This window comes from Oncorhynchus nerka, linkage group LG13 (genome assembly GCF_034236695.1).
Source record: "Oncorhynchus nerka isolate Pitt River linkage group LG13, Oner_Uvic_2.0, whole genome shotgun sequence".
In the NCBI taxonomy this organism is placed as follows: Eukaryota; Metazoa; Chordata; class Actinopteri; order Salmoniformes; family Salmonidae; genus Oncorhynchus; species Oncorhynchus nerka.
In genome coordinates, this window is record NC_088408.1 from 64,773,976 (window position 1) to 64,790,408 (window position 16,433).

The 16,433-nt window shown below is 43.6% G+C and overlaps 1 protein-coding gene across 7 annotated transcripts; it reads left to right on the plus strand.

The window, feature by feature from the left end:
* The first annotated feature begins 393 nt into the window (after positions 1 to 393).
* On the plus strand, positions 394 to 16,160 carry LOC115139861 (FK506-binding protein 15-like). 7 transcript variants are annotated; one of them, XM_029677697.2, is made up of 28 exons: positions 400 to 654; positions 3,272 to 3,375; positions 3,476 to 3,554; positions 3,677 to 3,746; positions 3,875 to 3,949; positions 4,057 to 4,155; positions 4,261 to 4,410; positions 4,536 to 4,604; positions 4,749 to 4,892; positions 4,998 to 5,149; positions 5,240 to 5,288; positions 8,261 to 8,377; positions 8,467 to 8,542; positions 8,759 to 8,862; positions 9,009 to 9,209; positions 9,292 to 9,390; positions 9,475 to 9,569; positions 9,638 to 9,740; positions 10,520 to 10,691; positions 10,810 to 10,946; positions 11,194 to 11,349; positions 12,963 to 13,115; positions 13,349 to 13,441; positions 13,529 to 13,657; positions 14,135 to 14,242; positions 14,360 to 14,952; positions 15,131 to 15,230; positions 15,521 to 16,160. In XM_029677697.2, exons 1-28 carry the CDS (start codon positions 623 to 625, stop codon positions 15,599 to 15,601), a joined length of 3,540 nt encoding a protein of 1,179 aa, XP_029533557.2. In that variant the 5' UTR covers positions 400 to 622; the 3' UTR covers positions 15,602 to 16,160. The 7 variants fall into 7 exon arrangements, with proteins under 7 accessions (XP_029533562.2, XP_029533557.2, XP_029533559.2 ...); XM_029677699.2 differs by having other exon boundaries at positions 400 to 650; positions 9,066 to 9,209; XM_029677700.2 differs by having other exon boundaries at positions 401 to 654; positions 3,898 to 3,949.
* Positions 16,161 to 16,433: the final 273 nt, after the last annotated feature.

The following is a 16,433-nucleotide window of genomic DNA, read 5'->3' on the forward strand; positions in this document are numbered from 1 at the left end:
CGTAATTTGTGGTCTATCATGTCAGTTTTGTTCTTTTGGGGGGGTAACCTGCAAATACTGAGATGTTTAAATTGGAGTAACGGTTCACTCTAGTGGTTATCATTGTATACTGCAACGGTAATTGTCCCATTGGGTTTATCGAGAGTCATTTTCTGATTGATTCATGTTCTTTTGGTAGGATAAGCCAGAGCTTCCGGTATATAATAACTCTAGATCAGCCCAGTGGGGCAATTACCGTTTTCAATTACCGTTATAATGGGGTCAATTACCGCTTCGCCGCTTCCTCTCTGCACATGCCCCAATAAAGCCATTTTGGATAAACTGACCCTGGACCTGCAGTCAGAACTAAAGGAAAAGCTACCGCTGTGTGTCAAACGGAAATGGAATTTAAAGAGTGCCTCAATTTGCCCCGGAGCAGAAAATTTTACAGCACCATGGATCAGGTGGTATGTCAGCTGATCTGAACAGGAAGAGATCCAAGTTCAGTGAGCGGTGGCAGTCATAGCGTTATTTCTCAATAAGTATTATAGTTCTCACCCCAAGACACATCATACTATTTGAGAAAAACGTAACTGCTACTCAATAGCAAATCCATTCATAATGTTTGCCCCTGACGACGAGGATGGAGATTTTCTGTCACCTACTGGAGGGTGAGTAAGTTTCCTTTCTTTTTCTGGACAGATTGCTAGCAAGAATTACAAGAAATTGCCATGTGGGGGAATCGTTTCTCGTTTCAGCTTGTTTCATTGTTATTGATACGATGTCTTGTTTTGAGGTTTGTTGACTGATTTCCTGTCAATGTTAATATGGCCAAAAATTCTCTAGCTAACTAACCAACAACTATAATGATGCATTAGAGCGACAACAACTGGTCATTGTCCAAATATATTTATGTTTTCAAGAAACATTTGAGACAAAATACAGATGACATGTTGTCAACCATCTAAGCCAACCTATGTTTTCCTCGTGGTTGCGCGCTGGTATTTTTTTTTGCTCAAAAACCAACCCTTCTATTTACTTGAGCAAGTCGGGTGCATAGATGCTGTAAATAAGTCAATGGAACGCAGACATTTACCAGATTGGCGCACATTCAACAAATCTGGTCAAACAAAGTAGATATTCGTCAAATCCGTAATGATTGCAGTATTGTAAGAGGCCCATAATGTTGTTACTTAAGCAAGCATTATTCTCTGTTTTTCACCTCAAATTCGTGTGAAATACACATATAAACAATGGACTAAATGTAGGTTAATTTTATTGGGGGCCGATGAGGAGTCTCGGGATCTTTCCCCCATGCGTTATCATGTCAATTCCATTGTTTTGGTCGAGTTCGATTGACCCTCTTTACCGCATCTATGCCTTGCAAAATAATTATCGATGGGAAGGGTGACTTGACCTCGTCTGACTCCTCGCGCATCCTCAGTTAGAGCCTTGTGAGATAGTCTTTGTCCTCCACCTCTTACCCAGAGACGCAGTACTGCACGGAATTTGCAGGTACAGTATGAGGTGCCTCGTGCAACTGATTCAGTTGCAGGTCACTCTAGTTGCTAGATCCTACGCTTTGGGTCGTTTGTGATTTCCCCTTTTTGGCTGCGAGCCCAGTTTTTAGTTGCTGGATTAATCGGCCTGCTATGTCTGCTCTGAAGTAGATGACTAAAAATCACTTGTACAATGCAGGCTAACTGCCAACTACGGCCTATGTGTTTTGCTCTCTAACATTTCCTGGCTAGTAGGGCAATAGTTCCCTCAGCTAATATGATTTGGCGGAATGAAGCTTGTCTGGGCCAGAAGCAGTGAAGGAGGGGGGAGGCGAGCATTGTGGCTCCTAATTCCTCTCACATGCTGCTAGTTACGGCCAGTAGGGCGAGGGCTGCCTGCTCCTTCAGCTCAGCACACTCTGGACTGCAGACTGAGCCGGAACTCCACAGCTCTTCCAGTGATATGGTGTCAGATCTGCCATGGATGTGTGACCGCTTTGGGGAGCAAGACATTGAGGAAAGGAGTGGAGGGCATCACTGGGGGTGGGAACACTGAAACACAGTGTGTTGGGTGACCCGTGCCAGCCTTACACATGTAGGCGAAAGGGGCTACCCTTCACCACCAGTCGTAAGCAACAGACGGGCTTTGGAGGTGTCCACCATGTCTTCTCCTCTAAGGGATAATGACTACCTGTGGAGGGAGATCCAAGGGTCAGTATTGCCCTGCTCTGGAGGGAAGAGTTAAAGTAAAACCTGATGTTTTGTCTTGATGATGACCGCATAAGCCTAATTTGCCACTAGTGGTCTGTCTGTAGCAGTTGAGGAAGGTTATGGGGTGTCTTATTATTTGAATTTGTGGTTGCCTGGTTCTAATAGCGCCTGGGAAAATGTTCTTGTGGTCATTCTATTTACGCTTCAGTTATGGCAACGTGACATTGTTAGAGATGTTTCAATTTCGTGATGATATAGGCTATTCTAGTGTGTAGTCGTAGTAAGAGCTGCTGTGATAAAATGACCTACACTAATGGTATTGTGTTTTTGTCATCTTGCATTCAACGACCTGTTAAATGTGGGAATTGGCTACTTGACTTAACATTAACAAGTCATTGTGGTGTTAACTACGGAATGCTGACTTGTTGGAGGCAGTTAGACTGAGGGTATCTGAATCCCAATACGTCAGAGGAAAGGGCTCATAAGAGTTGCTTTTCTCTATTGTTTGGGCATGGTTCTTGATATACAGTGTGCGGTTGCTGTGTCAACTGGGCATGCGTCTTGATATACAGTGTGCGGTTGCTGTGTCAACTGGGCATGGGTCTTGATATACAGTGTGCGGTTGCTGTGTCAACTGGGCATGCGTCTTGATATACAGTGTGCGGTTGCTGTGTCAACTGGGCATGCGTCTTGATATACAGTGTGCGGTTGCTGTGTCAACTGGGCATGGGTCTTTTGTTCTCTGCTGAATATACATTCACTTTTTTTCACTCACATTTTTTGTGTTCGGTGAAATCAGAAACAGTGAGCCAGGAAATGATTAACCATGAAACAGGACAGCTGCTCAATTAACACAAGACCTTTTAGCTTTTCATTCAATGAGATGTTTTTGTCTTTATGGAACATACCATGAGATGTTTTTGTCTTTATGGAACATACCATGGTGTGTTGATGTCTTTTGATAAAATATTTGTGAACTTAGGAGGGGGTTTAGTAGACCTAGCTCATTACACCAATAAGCCGGTCGCAGATAATAGGCTTACAGAAATAACCTAAATATCACTTCCTCTGTGTTATTTCAGCGCAAAGCTGGCATCACTTTTTGGACTGGACCAAGCAGCAAGTCAGGGGAATGAATCTTTTCAATATACAGCCCCTAAACAGCCCAGGAAGACTTCAAATCCAGGTAAAAAACAGAACATAACCGACGCAAGGGAATGTGACCAAAGTTTGGTTAATATGCTCAGGTGAACCTGAGATGTGTTTACCGCGTGTTTTATTTCCAGGTCCTCCTGCTCAGAAACCTGCGTTCCCTCCGGGTGCTCCTGCAGTACTATTGGCTACAGCTATCCATGCTTTCAAATAGTGAGCATCTTTAAACTGTACAAATGACTAGAAATACCATCCCCTGTGGATCCTGTGACATCATTAGACCCATTCATTGGTTTTGACTTAATCCACAACTGACAGTGCATCTTTCTGTTTAGTCTTAACGGGCATTATCAGAAACAAGGAAAACTGGGAGCTGCAGTCCTGGGTAACCAAACAACAAAAGAGGTGAGACCAGAGTTGTGCTTTTATTGAAAACGGTCAATTTTCCTAAGATTTCTATCGCTTTGAAAATGCTTATCATCATGCAAGTTTGCTACCATTGATCTACGAGTTCCCTGTCTGTTTTCTCGTAGTACAAACTCTTGCTTTACATCAGTCAGCAGAAACAAGTGACTGCGGCCAAGATTCATGTTGGCTTCATCTTTACGGTGAGTTTAAAACAAACAAAAACATTGTCAGAGGAAGCCGAGCAAGTGAAAAGAGAGCCAGTAAGCTTCTCTAAAAGAATCTCGCTCTCTCCCGGTGTCTCCTGCAGGTTCAGCCCAACAACTACTGCACTTTTTATGATGACCAGCGCCAGAACTGGTCCCTGATGTTTGACACAGAGAAGGCTGCTGTAGACTTTTGTAAAGAGGTGATGGACAGCTGAGCTTAGGTCATGTTTAATTGCTTTGTGCAGAATTTATTTGAATGTAGACTGGTATAAAAGTGATTTAAATTTGCTGCTTCTTTAATTTAGGTGTGTTTGGCAAAAGTGAACAGCGCCCCCTCCTTAGATATGGTGGTGGTGCAGGACCTGACACTAGGGGAGGGACAGGAAGTTGAGACTGGAGACTCCCTGGAGGTGACATACACAGGCTGGCTCCTACAGAACCATGCCGTCGGACAGGTAAGATATGGCTGTGTGTGTTGTGCCGTTAGAGATTAGTGCTTCGCACATTGCTGTGTGTCCTCTTTGCCCTGGGAGAGCTAGTGGTACAGCAGTGTTCTTGTAATGTTCAACTATTGTTTCAGGTGTTTGACTCCAACCTGAACAAAGACAAGCTGCTCCGACTGAAACTTGGCGCTGGAAAAGTGATTAAGGTGATTAATTGATGTACAATTGGTGAATAATGTGGGTCGTATAGGCACAGCTAACACTTCTGTTCTAAAGAAGAATAGTAGGGGCATTCCATACCAGACATGCATGGGGAATGCACAGCTTCCTCTGTCCTCTCTGATTGCTAGGGCTGGGAGGAGGGCATGGTGGGTATGAGGAAGTCAGGCCGGCGTCTCATAGTGATCCCTCCCAGTCTGGGCTATGGCTCCCAGGGAGTAGCCAACCGCATCCCAGCAGACAGCACACTCATCTTTGAGGCAGAGCTACGACGGGTAGGACCTCCAGCATCTCGCAAATGGGACTGTCCAGTAACTCTAAGCCAAAATGTAATATTTAATGTGTCTTTGTATCATCATGCCCTTCTGTTGTGTCCCCAGGTGAAGTTGGCGAAAGACAGTGGGTCTGACCGTGCCAGTGCTGGGTCTCGGGACTCTGCTGCCTCTTCACCTGTCCCCTGTGTGGAGAACCTGGGTCCCTACCTCCCTGCAGGGCCCACTCTGCTCTGTGCTACAAGCCCCGGGAGACCAGGGTAAAAGCATAGGCTCATCTAAACACAATCACAACCAGCTCTTTTCTGTCTTTGTTCCTCTTTCGATTGCTTTCCCCATCTCTTTTTCAGGGAACCACCACTTCGGGCAAAGTCGAATTCCATCAGTGAACAGTTGACAGTGAGTGCTTTCTCTCTCTCATATCTGAGTCACATTAGACTTTTATATAAAACAGGCACAGCTAGGGCTCTGGCGACCATAATATTTTGTCAGATGGTTATTGTCATGCAAAAGACTGCCGGTCTCACGGTAATTGACTGTAAATGAACATAAACACGTTTAGCATTTCCAGTTGGATCCAAAAATCTCAATTTTGGACTCATCAGACCAAGGACAGATTTCCACCGGTCTAATGTCCATTGCTTGTGTTTCTTAGGCCAAGCAAGTCTCTTATTGGTGTCCTTTATTAGTGGTTTCTTTGCAGAAATTTTACCATAAAGGCCTGATTCACACAGTCTCTCTGAACAGTTGATGTTGGGCTGAAATTTCTGAGGCTGGTAACTCTAATAAACTTCTGCAGCAGAGGTAACTCTGGGTCTTCCTTTCCTGTGGCAGTCCACATGTGTGCCAGTTTCATCATAGCGCTTGATGGTTTTTGCGACGGCACTTTCCGGATTGACTTACCTTCATGTCTTAAAGTAATGATGGACTGTCGTTTCTCTTTACTTCTTAGAGCTGTTCTCGCCATAATATGTCCTTGGTCTTTTACTAAATAGGGCTATCTTCTGTATACCACCCCTACCTTGTCACCACACAACTGATTGGATCAAACTCATTAAGAAGGAAAGAAATTCCACAAATGAACTTCTGACAAGGCACACCTGTTAATTGAAATGCATTCCAGGTGAATTCCTCATGAAGCTGGTTGAGAGAATGCCAAGAGTGTGCAAAGCTGCCATCAATGCAAAGGGTGGCTACTTTGAAGAATCTCAAATCTAAAATATATTTGGATTATTTAACACTTCATTTTATTGGTTACTACATGATTCCATGTGTAATTTCATAGTTTTGATGTCTTCACTAGGGGAAGGACAGCGGAGTCAATCACCACCTTCCGGAGACACCTGAAACCCCACCTCTTTAAGGAATACCTAGGATAGGATAAAGTAATCCTCCCCCCCTTAAAAGACTTAGATGCACTATTGTAAAGTGGCTGTTCCACTGGATGTCATAAGGTGAAAGCACCAATTTGTAAGTCGCTCTGGATAAGAGCGTCTGCTAAATGACTTAAATGTAAATGTTCACTATTATTCTACAATGTAGAAAATAGTACAAATACTTTTGACTGGTACTGTGTTTGAGTATGTATATAGAGATTATTTTTATCTCCTAGATTTAGGATTGATACTTTAAAACCTTGTGTTATAAAAAATAAAATAAAAAGTATACTATAAATAATTATACCTAAAGGGGTCCCTCAATTAATTATTCTATTACTAGGCTATTCAAAATCAAATACAAATGCCCTCATTGTAGGATAACTGTAAGCCACCCTGCACAATTGGTGAACCAACAGCATCGCCTAGGGCCATACATTCTCTCCCAGAATCATGGATAGACATTTTGGAGAGTAGCATAAGGTAACCAGTCCATCCAGTATGCATAATGATACAGTCCACCGATTTATGATTTTTTCAACGCCGATACCGATTGTTGGAGGACCAAAAAGCCGATACCAATTAATCGGCCGATTTTTATTTTTTGTTTGTAATAATGACAATTACAACAATACTGAATGAACACTTATTTTAACTTAATATAATACATCAATAAAAATACATTTAGCCTCAATATAAATAATGAAACATGTTCAATTTGGTTTAAATAATGCAAACACAATGTGTTGGAGAAGTAAAAGTGCAATATGTGCCATGTAAAAAAGCTAATGTTTGAGTTCCTTGCTCAGAACATATGAAAGTTGGTGGTTCCTTTTAACATGAGACTTCAATATTCCAAGGTAAGAGGTTTAGGTTGTAGTTAATATAGTATTTATAGGACTATTTCTCTACCATTTTGTATTTCATATACCTTTGTATTTCATATACCTTTATACCTTCATATACCTTATAATATTGCCAGTGTAACAGTATAGCTTCCGTCCCTCTCCTCGCCCCTACCTGGGCTCGAACCAGGAACACATCGACAACAGCCACACTCGAAGCAGCGTTGCCCATCGCTCCACAAAAGCCGCGGCCCTTGCAGAGCAAGTTAACCCACTGTTCCTAGGCCGTCATTGAAAATAAGAATGTGTTCTTAACTGACATGCCTAGTTAAATAAAGGTATAAAACTTGAAATCGGCCCTAATTAATCGACCATTCCGATTAATCGGTCGACCTCTAGTCCACACTCCAAAGATGATTACTTGAATTTGTTTGATTTTGGAGTATAGGCTACCAATTACGGTATGTACCAAAGACATTAAATCAGTTTTGTTTCATGTTTTTCTGCCATGCATAATATGTGGTAGTCTATGTATTATATAACGGCAAAATCATTATTTTAATTCTGTTTTTTGGGGGGGGCTTGGACTCCTAAGCCTATGCATAAACTCTAATATTTATATGGCTGTTTTGAATTAATTATCACCTTAGCAAGCGCTGTCTGTTTCCTTGTTAGACTTTGAAACAATATCCACAACAAACATGTTTTACTGTTTCAACCTGCTGTTGAACTTCTTTCTTCAAACTGATCAATCACAGTGAGGTTTAAAATCACAATAATGTTTTGATAAGTTTTTGATGTGATTTTTGATTGTATTTTCATTGACGTCATGATTTTAAACCTCACTGTGATTGATCAGTTTGAAGAAAGAAGTTCAACAGCAGGTTGGTTAGAGGAACAATAGAGCCATGAGTACCAAGCCATTAGTGACCTGTTGGTGGGACAATAGAGCCCTGAGTACCAGGTCATTAGTGACCTGTTGGAGGGACAATAGAGCCAAGAGATTGCTGTGACTCAACGGTCACATGTAATTTTACTGTGGTCTTTACTCATGACAGCTGGTGTGGCAGTAATACTGTCACCGCAACAGCCCTAGGCACAGCTGACCTGATAAAGTATAACCTATTCCTTCATCTTCCCGTTGTTCCAGAATCCAGACGCCACCAAAGCCAAGCTGATATCTCGCATGGCCAAGATGGGTCAGCCCATGTTGCCCTTCATGGCAGGGCCCTCCTCCCAGCCAGACTCCAGCGACTCAGAAATGGAGGTGAGATGAAGGGTTTATTTTCATATAGCTGCACCTACAGTATAGTAGCTGAGATAAGTATTCGAGAGAGAATCGCTGTCTTCCTCCAGGACCCCAGAGTGAAGGAGCGTCCTGCTGCTCCTTCTCCTGTACAGATCTCCACTGCCCTCCAAGCTCCAGTGCAAGGTGAGCTCTCCCACAACCTCTGCTGGAGCCATCACTCTCCATGTTTAGCTGACCAATAGATAGGTCAATATCACCGGTTTTTAAGACTAATGTCTTGAATTGTTAGACTGAGATCTGCTGTAAAACTTCCTTTTCAGGGTGTCTGTTTGTTGATGCCCTGGAGGCTGCCTTTGGATGACATTTCTCAGTTTGTACATATTCATTTTTTTTCTTAAGTGCTTTCTCACCCTCACGGGGCATCGCCCTCTGCCTTGATGTCTGTTGCTATGACAGCTGCTGCTCCGCAGCCTGTGATGTCAGGCTCAACCCATGCCTTTCAGGTGAGAATGACCCATGTCCTCATCGTTCAACTGTCAAAAATGTAACTAATTTCCATGCTATTTTGTATTAAGGCTCACCGCCCTTTCTAATGAAGCTCTCCTCATTCTCTGTTGTCATTAAATCAGTCCGTTATGTTCTTTCATAGCCTTACGCCTACCCACAGTCCTCTATGTCTCCCTCTCAACTTCAACCAATGGGCCAGATGTTCCCCACCCAGGCAGTACCATACATGGGAGGCACAGGCGAGGTCACTTCCTTCCTTATGGCTGAAGCTCGGCAGCATAACTCTGAGATCCGATTGGCTGTTGGCAAAGTGGCAGATAAAGTGGACCAGCTGGCTTCAAAGGTCAGCAGTAATATGAAGGGTATTTCTCTGGTGTTATCAGACATCAGTTTTTCACTTCTCATTGATCCTCATGTTTTGACAGGTTGACGACCTTCAGAGGCAAGGAGGCCACTCATTGGCTGTGCCCAGTGTCACTATGGAAACCGCCATGATTATGCGCAACATCCAAAGAATCATTCAGGTATAGTCCGGGGGTGTTTTTTTTTAAAGATATATATATATAAAAATGATTTATTCATCATTAAATGTGTAACTGTCTTTATAGGAAAATGAATCTTTAAAGAAGGACGTGTACGAGAAGAGCTCACGTATAGAGGAGCAGAACCGCAAGATCGGGGAGCTCATCAACCAGAACCAGAGGTAAGACCGACATTGATCTGCTGTAGGAGGCAGACATTGATCTGCTGAATTTCCTTGTTGTCGTCCAGGTACATGGAGCAGAGTAACCTGCTGATGGAGCAGAGGAATGACTCCCTAAAGTCCTCAAGTGAACACAACCAGGCCCGGACGCTGCAGGCTGAGCAGGACAAGGTAGATCACCAACCCTACGTCTGTATATACTGTTATCACCCTGCAAGGATCAACAAACGTTCCCTTATACTCTCCCAGCCAGTGGCAGTATGAGGTGTGATTATTTAAACCCATAGCGATGGCTCTAGGAATTCTTCTCACTACAAAAGGGTTTATTACAGTATCTAACATGGCTGTGGGGATTTCAGTGGCATTTACTTTGGTGTGTCTGGGGACTAACAGAATCTCACCTCCATCCACTGCTCCTGGCTGTTTGTCCTGCGGTGTTAGTCTCAGGACCTTTTTAGTAGTGACCGTTCACTCTTTCCAGCATGCTCTGCCTCAGGACCTGGGCTTGGGCCAGGTGAGCCTGTTTGCTCACTCTCTACCTCCCTCCACTCGTCATCTTCCCCATCCCCTTTTTCGCTAACTTTTCATTTATTTCATTTATTTCATTTTTATTCAACCCTTCCCTCATTATCAGTCATCTTAATCTTCTTCCCACAGGGTCATGCTGTTAGAGTCCATGTTAACTCTGTCTCTCACTCATCATCATGTCTGGCCAATCACCACCACTGTCAACTCACTCTCTATGGCTCTATGACCACTGGGAAAAAATGTCTAGAAACGGACAGTTCCCACCATGTTGCTTTGCTTCCAGTCAGATTAGTGATCATAAAGGAAAGAAGATGAGGAACATAAACAAATTTGAGGTTATTGGGACACCAGCCTGTCACTGGGCTGTGTATTGTATAGACAGACAACACTGGTGACTCTCAGTGCTTGTCTCTATCCCTCAGGTACGTCTGACAGAGGAGCTGGCCACGTGCACATCACGGGTGTCCCAGCTGCAGCAGGAGGCCACGTCTCACCAGCAGAGGGCTGCAGAGCTGCAGAACAAACTGACCTCTGCCCTGCAGGATGGCGACACACACTGCACACGCATCTCCTCCCTAGAGACCCAACTGGAAGGTATACACTACTGTTACACAATGTGTTTTATTTAAGGAGGTTAGACAGGTGTCAGCGAGAGTGTGTTCATCTTGGTGTAGGATGGAGGAAGTGTCACTAAAGGTGTGTGTGTGTGTAGAGCTGAAGGAGACTGCAGAGAGAGGACAGGCTCAGTACCGCACAGAGAAGCAGAAATGCAAAGGGATGGCTCTCCGGGTGAACAACATGGAGGAGGAGCTGCAGGACCTGAAGACTGACAAAGACTGTATGGAACGAGTGAGTATGGCACACAGTAAATGTTCTTGTTGGTTTATCTTTTAGATTTGGGCACCAATGCTTACGTCAGTGTGTGTGGGCCTCCTCTCAGATGTGCATGGTAGAAATTGCCCAGAGGCAAAGATCTAGGATCAGCGTACAGATCTCAGTTCAGCTCTCTTCACTCCTAAACCTTGACCAGAGTTGGAGAAGGGCCTAAAACTGACGTTAGATCGGTGTCTAAGGGTATCATTATCCTCCTTCTCAGATGGTGTCGGACAGGAAGAGGAAGTGGCAGGCAGAGAGGCAGCGGTGTGATGAGGAGATGGAGGAGCTGAGGAGGAGCAGCCAGCAGGACATGGAAAGTCTGAGGACACAGCTCCGCAAGGCCAGGACCAGCACTGGCCAGGCAGCCTCAGAACAGGTATTGTACAGTGTTTCCCCTATATTAATCAGCAGCGGCGGGCTCCACTATTAAATCGTGGCCGCCACTCCCCAAAATATGATGTACATTTTTATATATATATTTATTATTATTTTGGGGGGATGGTAAAACATTTTCAGTTTAAATTTAAACAACTAAAACCAGATATAAAGTATGTAGAAAAGATAATGGATCTATATATTTTTTAAGATCATCTTTGAGAACTAACAGCCACCAGAGTAAAAACTAGACCTTAACTAGGTTTCTATCTAATTTGCGACAGATTTTCATGTGAATATTCTAAAATCTGCATTTTCCCACTAGAGATGTTTCCATCAAAATGACTTTCTGCGGATAAAAGGCTATATGTGATGACGTAGTGCACAAAAAAAAAATGCCGTTAAATTCCCATGTACCGAAATTAAAAATACAAGTTAAATGGGTTTCCATCACATTTTCAACTCTACTGATGAGTTAGTCACAAAAACTGTTGCGTTATATCGCTGGTCCACACTGGTCTTGGCAGGTGCCCTCTAGCCTAACCAACAGCTCACAGATACATTGCGGGTAGGCTACCTACATTATGAGATTATTATGGATATGAGCAATAGTATTTGTCAAACGGAAGCTAAGCATCGATCGTCATGTCACCAGAATAAGACCCTCAATATTTAATGGAAGGGAGCATCAAGCTCATCACCGTGCACGTTCAACGCCCTGTGAAGTTCATCAGAACTTATTTCATCTGTAGCCTAATAAACTGCAGGCTTTCCCGGGTCGTAGTGGGAGGACCACACAACATATCATGTGACTCCCAAGTTTACTTCGATCTGATGGTTATGATATCAATGTTTGCGCATTAAGGAGTTTCCACCGCCATTTCTAGCATAATATATTTTACAGACACAAAAAGATCCCGCCATGTAGAACGAACAAATTGTCAGCATTTCTAAAATTGTACCGGTGTTTCATGTTGCAATCAGCCCGGTCATTCCTTTTTTTCATGCCTCAGGTAATTTATCTACATGAAATGGTTGGATGGAAATGCTCTTACACAGGGAGAATCTACAATTCCAAAAATGTCATGGCACGGGGCCCCTATTGATTTCATTATGATGTTTGAGTCACTTAGATAGTATAAGAACACGGCACAAGCCATGGCTAACTGTAGAATCAGTTTTTCCAGATTCCTATGAAATATGACCCATAATTACTTACAATAGGAGCGAAAAAGTTTTCCTTCCCACATTTTTTAGGGGGGGTATAGGTTAACAGAATATGAACTTTTTAAAGAGATGTGCAGTTTTAAAATAATTGACCAGTGCACATTTTCTCTCAGCCCCATTGCAGGAAATTAGCTTTATAACTGGCACTTTTTATTTTATTTTCAGCTCCATCACAACACCCCTACCCCCCCTACACTAACTTGGCCACCGCTGCTGAAAAAAATCCTAGGGTAAACACTGGTGTATATGTATCGTCTATCGGGAGGGAGTGATAAATATTTGCACAGCCAAATCTCCTTTTGGATACGTTTTTAGTCTATGAAGAGTCATTTTGTGTGTGTGCCTGACTGCGTGTGTGTGTCTATTTTTTTCGGGTGTGTGTTCCAGCTAGCCCAACTGCAAGCAGAGCTGGAGGAGGAGTGGAAGGGGAAGTGTGAGCAGGCGTTGGCCTCGGCCAAGGAGCAGCAGGGGCGTGAGATGGCCGAACTGGCAGAGCAAAGAGACATACTGGAGCAGAGACTGACCCAGCTACAGGAAAAGGTCAACAGCCTAACCCATATTATACCGTACACAAAACTTTCTCTCTCACGACGCCACTTTGGACTCCTGAGCTCATACATCGTTTTATAATGTGTGGCTAAGGGGGATTTGTTACTGTTGTTCTACAACAATGGGAACGACATAAGTACAAGGCTGTGAAATTACTTATTCTGTAGCTTAATCTGTGAGAGGGTTCCGCACCACTACTAACGGGCTCTCTTTCATTCGAACAGTTTTCGGCTCTGAAGCAGTCCAGGGACTCAGAAGAGCAGTGCTTGTTGCAGCAGCAGGGACAGGACGAAGAGCAGCAGGTCCTACAAGAAAAGGTATTGATCTGGTTATGTGTTAGCTGCTAATGCTATTTCTAACTCTCTCCATAATGTTATGAAGTCTTCTTTCTCTCGCTCTCTCAGTATTCAGGCCTGGAGGAGCAGTGGTCAGCTGTGAGACAGAAGCTGGAGGGGCGAGTGGCTGAGCTGGAAAGGAGGCTGGCAGAGCAAGGGGGCCAAGCGGACAGTGCAGGACAGGACACTGCAGGGGAGGTGAGGGGGATACAGAGCCATGTTTTCTTTCAGACAGCTGTGTCTTTCTTACCTGGAAAATTGGGCAGTAGATATTTGGTTTAACCCAAAACTTGGAACATACAGTTCAGGGCTGTAGTTCTATTTTATAAAAATGTATGTCAGTCTGAACTTAAAGGTCAATAAAATAAATACATTTCAATAAATGCTCACCTTGAAGTGTTCTGGCTACATGATGAACACAGGCTAGTATTATTTTTCAGAACGGGAGTTTGACATTGCCCAATTTACTTTCAAATCCTTGGGGAGAATAAGTGTATAATGTGACAAGGTGAAAGCTGGACTTTGTTATGCATTGAAAAATGTGTGTTTTGTTCACACATACTTAATGTTTTATAAGCCCATACGGGCTGCGCACTAATTGGTGTACGACACAAAAATAAATCAATCAATCAAACTGCATTTCATGTTTTGACCCTGGCCATGTTTTCCTGGCAGGTGAAGCGTGTAATGAATGGAGTGTTTCACTCTCTGAGGGGGGAGTTTGACCTACAGGAGACTTACACAGGCAGCACTGTGCTCGGTGTAATCGTCAACACCATAAAGGTACAGCATCTCTTCAGGACAATGACCAAAATGGTTGTCTCAATAACGTGTTATTCACAATGAAGATGGACTGAAAAGGATGTGGGTGAATTAATGTTGGTCTTTGTCCCTTTACAGAGTGTTACCTTGCAACTGCTCAATGGTACCGAGAGACGTTCGTCCCATCTGAGGGAAGAAGAAGAAGAAGTGGACAGTGATGTGAGGCATAGAGAGGAGAGACCAGCTCAGGATGCTCATGTGAATGGGAAGGAAGAAGAGGAGGAGCAGATGACCGAGCCTGAGCAGCTTAGTGAGTCCTCTGTACAGAGGGAGGGAGACCCCAGAGATGTGCAGGAGAGGGCTCACCTTGAGGCAGTACCAGAGACGAAGAAACCGACTCGAGTGGAGCCAGAGGCAGACATCCACACGGATCCAGAGCACCAACCACTCTCAACCCAGCCACAACCACCATCTCCCCAACCACAGGGAGAGATTACCACAGAGCCTTCTGAACCCACTGGCATAAACCTTGAGGAGAATCTGCCCTCTGAGATAGGACAGAAAACTCAGTCCGAAGGTGGCATAAGTAGCCCAGAGGTGAAGAAAGTGAGTGGGACTATTGAGGGTCCCCTGGGTGAACTGAAAAGAACTAGCTCCAAAGCCACAGGTCCTCAAACCCAGCTTCCACCTCCACCAAGCCCCCTGTATGATAGTCCTGGGAAAGTAACAAGGTGAGTTCTATAGAGAGACCAGTGAACTAAAATTAAACTTAGATAAGGCTCCGTTATACCGAACCATGTTCATAATTAGTCCCTTACTAATATGCATGAATTCCTGCATCCATCTATTTCTCCCCCCCCCCCCCCCTTCTATGTCCATTCTCACTCGTGTGTTTTACTATTCTCTCAGTCTGACTGAGGGAGTAGGAGAGGAAAATGGGAAGGAGACATTTTTCCTGAGCACAGCCCCAACCAAACCCCCACCCACGGAGGAGGAGGATGATGAGCTGGTGAGAAAGGATCTCTAGGGCCACACCAGTTCTCTCAGATGTCTACACACTGTTTCTGTTCCCCCTGTTTGTCAGTGGAGCCTATGTTTATCTGTTGTGTGGCTTACTCTGTGAATAGTACAGCAGGTAACACAAAGATGGTTTCGGGATCGAATTCAGTGGCATTCTTTACTGTTAAGTCTTTGAACTTGTTCTGAATTACTTCATTTATTTCTGAACAGTGTTTTGTGGTCAGCAGAGAATTACTGAACACAACTCACATTTGATATACTTTCCCCACGTTTCCTCAGAGCTTGAAGGGGCAACCTCCCCCAGCCCCTCTGTTTGGCGACGAAGAGGATGAAGATGATGATCTTGACTGGCTGGGATGAGCAACAACTGAAGTGATGAAAGTCTTATGAGTCTTAAAGTCCAGATGGCGGGACAGGCCCTCTAGAGATATCATTTCCACTGTCCTAAAAGGGACTACATGGAAGGGACGTGGTGAACTCCGTCTCTGTCTCAGATAAGGCAACTCAAGTGAGTGAGACGGTCTGACTGCTCTGAACACTGTGGTTAGAGACCTGTGCTGTGTTGATCTTTTGGTCGGACCTGACTGCTGCTGCCTGGAAACCACCTTTAATCAATTAAGTGTTGATTTAAAGGTGGTTTCCACCAGAACCCCCCCCCCAGATGTCAATCGATCTGTTAGTCCTGTAATTTGTTGACTTCATTAGGCCTTAAATTAACATAATTTTGGTCTCTAGCTGATGATTTAGCTTGTTTTCCCTGTTGTGTTTGATTGTCTGTGTTTGTTTTCAAGGGTTTCAAGGCGGTCATGTATTATGTGCTAAATGATAAGAGGGCTTGCTTCTTCAAGAACTTCTAACTTTTACACATTTTGGCTAACCGATATTCATTCCAGAAAATAAAATTCATAGAGTACGTGGACATCTATTGTTGTTTCCTTTCCAACTTGACCTTTTCTTGTATTTCGTTAAGATATTGCACTAGTGTGATTTCTGGATCATTTTGGTGATGACATCCAGAATCAAACTAACAACTTGCTAAATTGAATACTGATACTTGCAATTAAAACATTTTAAAAACGCATTGACAAAAAACTGGATCAGAATTTGGTGTTGATAGACATTTACATAACACCATATCATCAAGAAGTATGCCCAAAATGAGTAATGTCATGAGTATGGAGAGCCTTGCATG

Bases quoted from the DNA above. Each gene is read 5' to 3' on its own strand.
- LOC115139861 (XM_029677696.2), top strand. From the start codon at position 601: ATGTTTGCCCCTGACGACGAGGATGGAGATTTTCTGTCACCTACTGGA. The intron at 4,411-4,535 runs GTAAGATATGGC...CTATTGTTTCAG, and splicing joins AGAACCATGCCGTCGGACAG to GTGTTTGACTCCAACCTGAA. The intron at 9,210-9,291 runs GTCAGCAGTAAT...ATGTTTTGACAG, and splicing joins TGGACCAGCTGGCTTCAAAG to GTTGACGACCTTCAGAGGCA.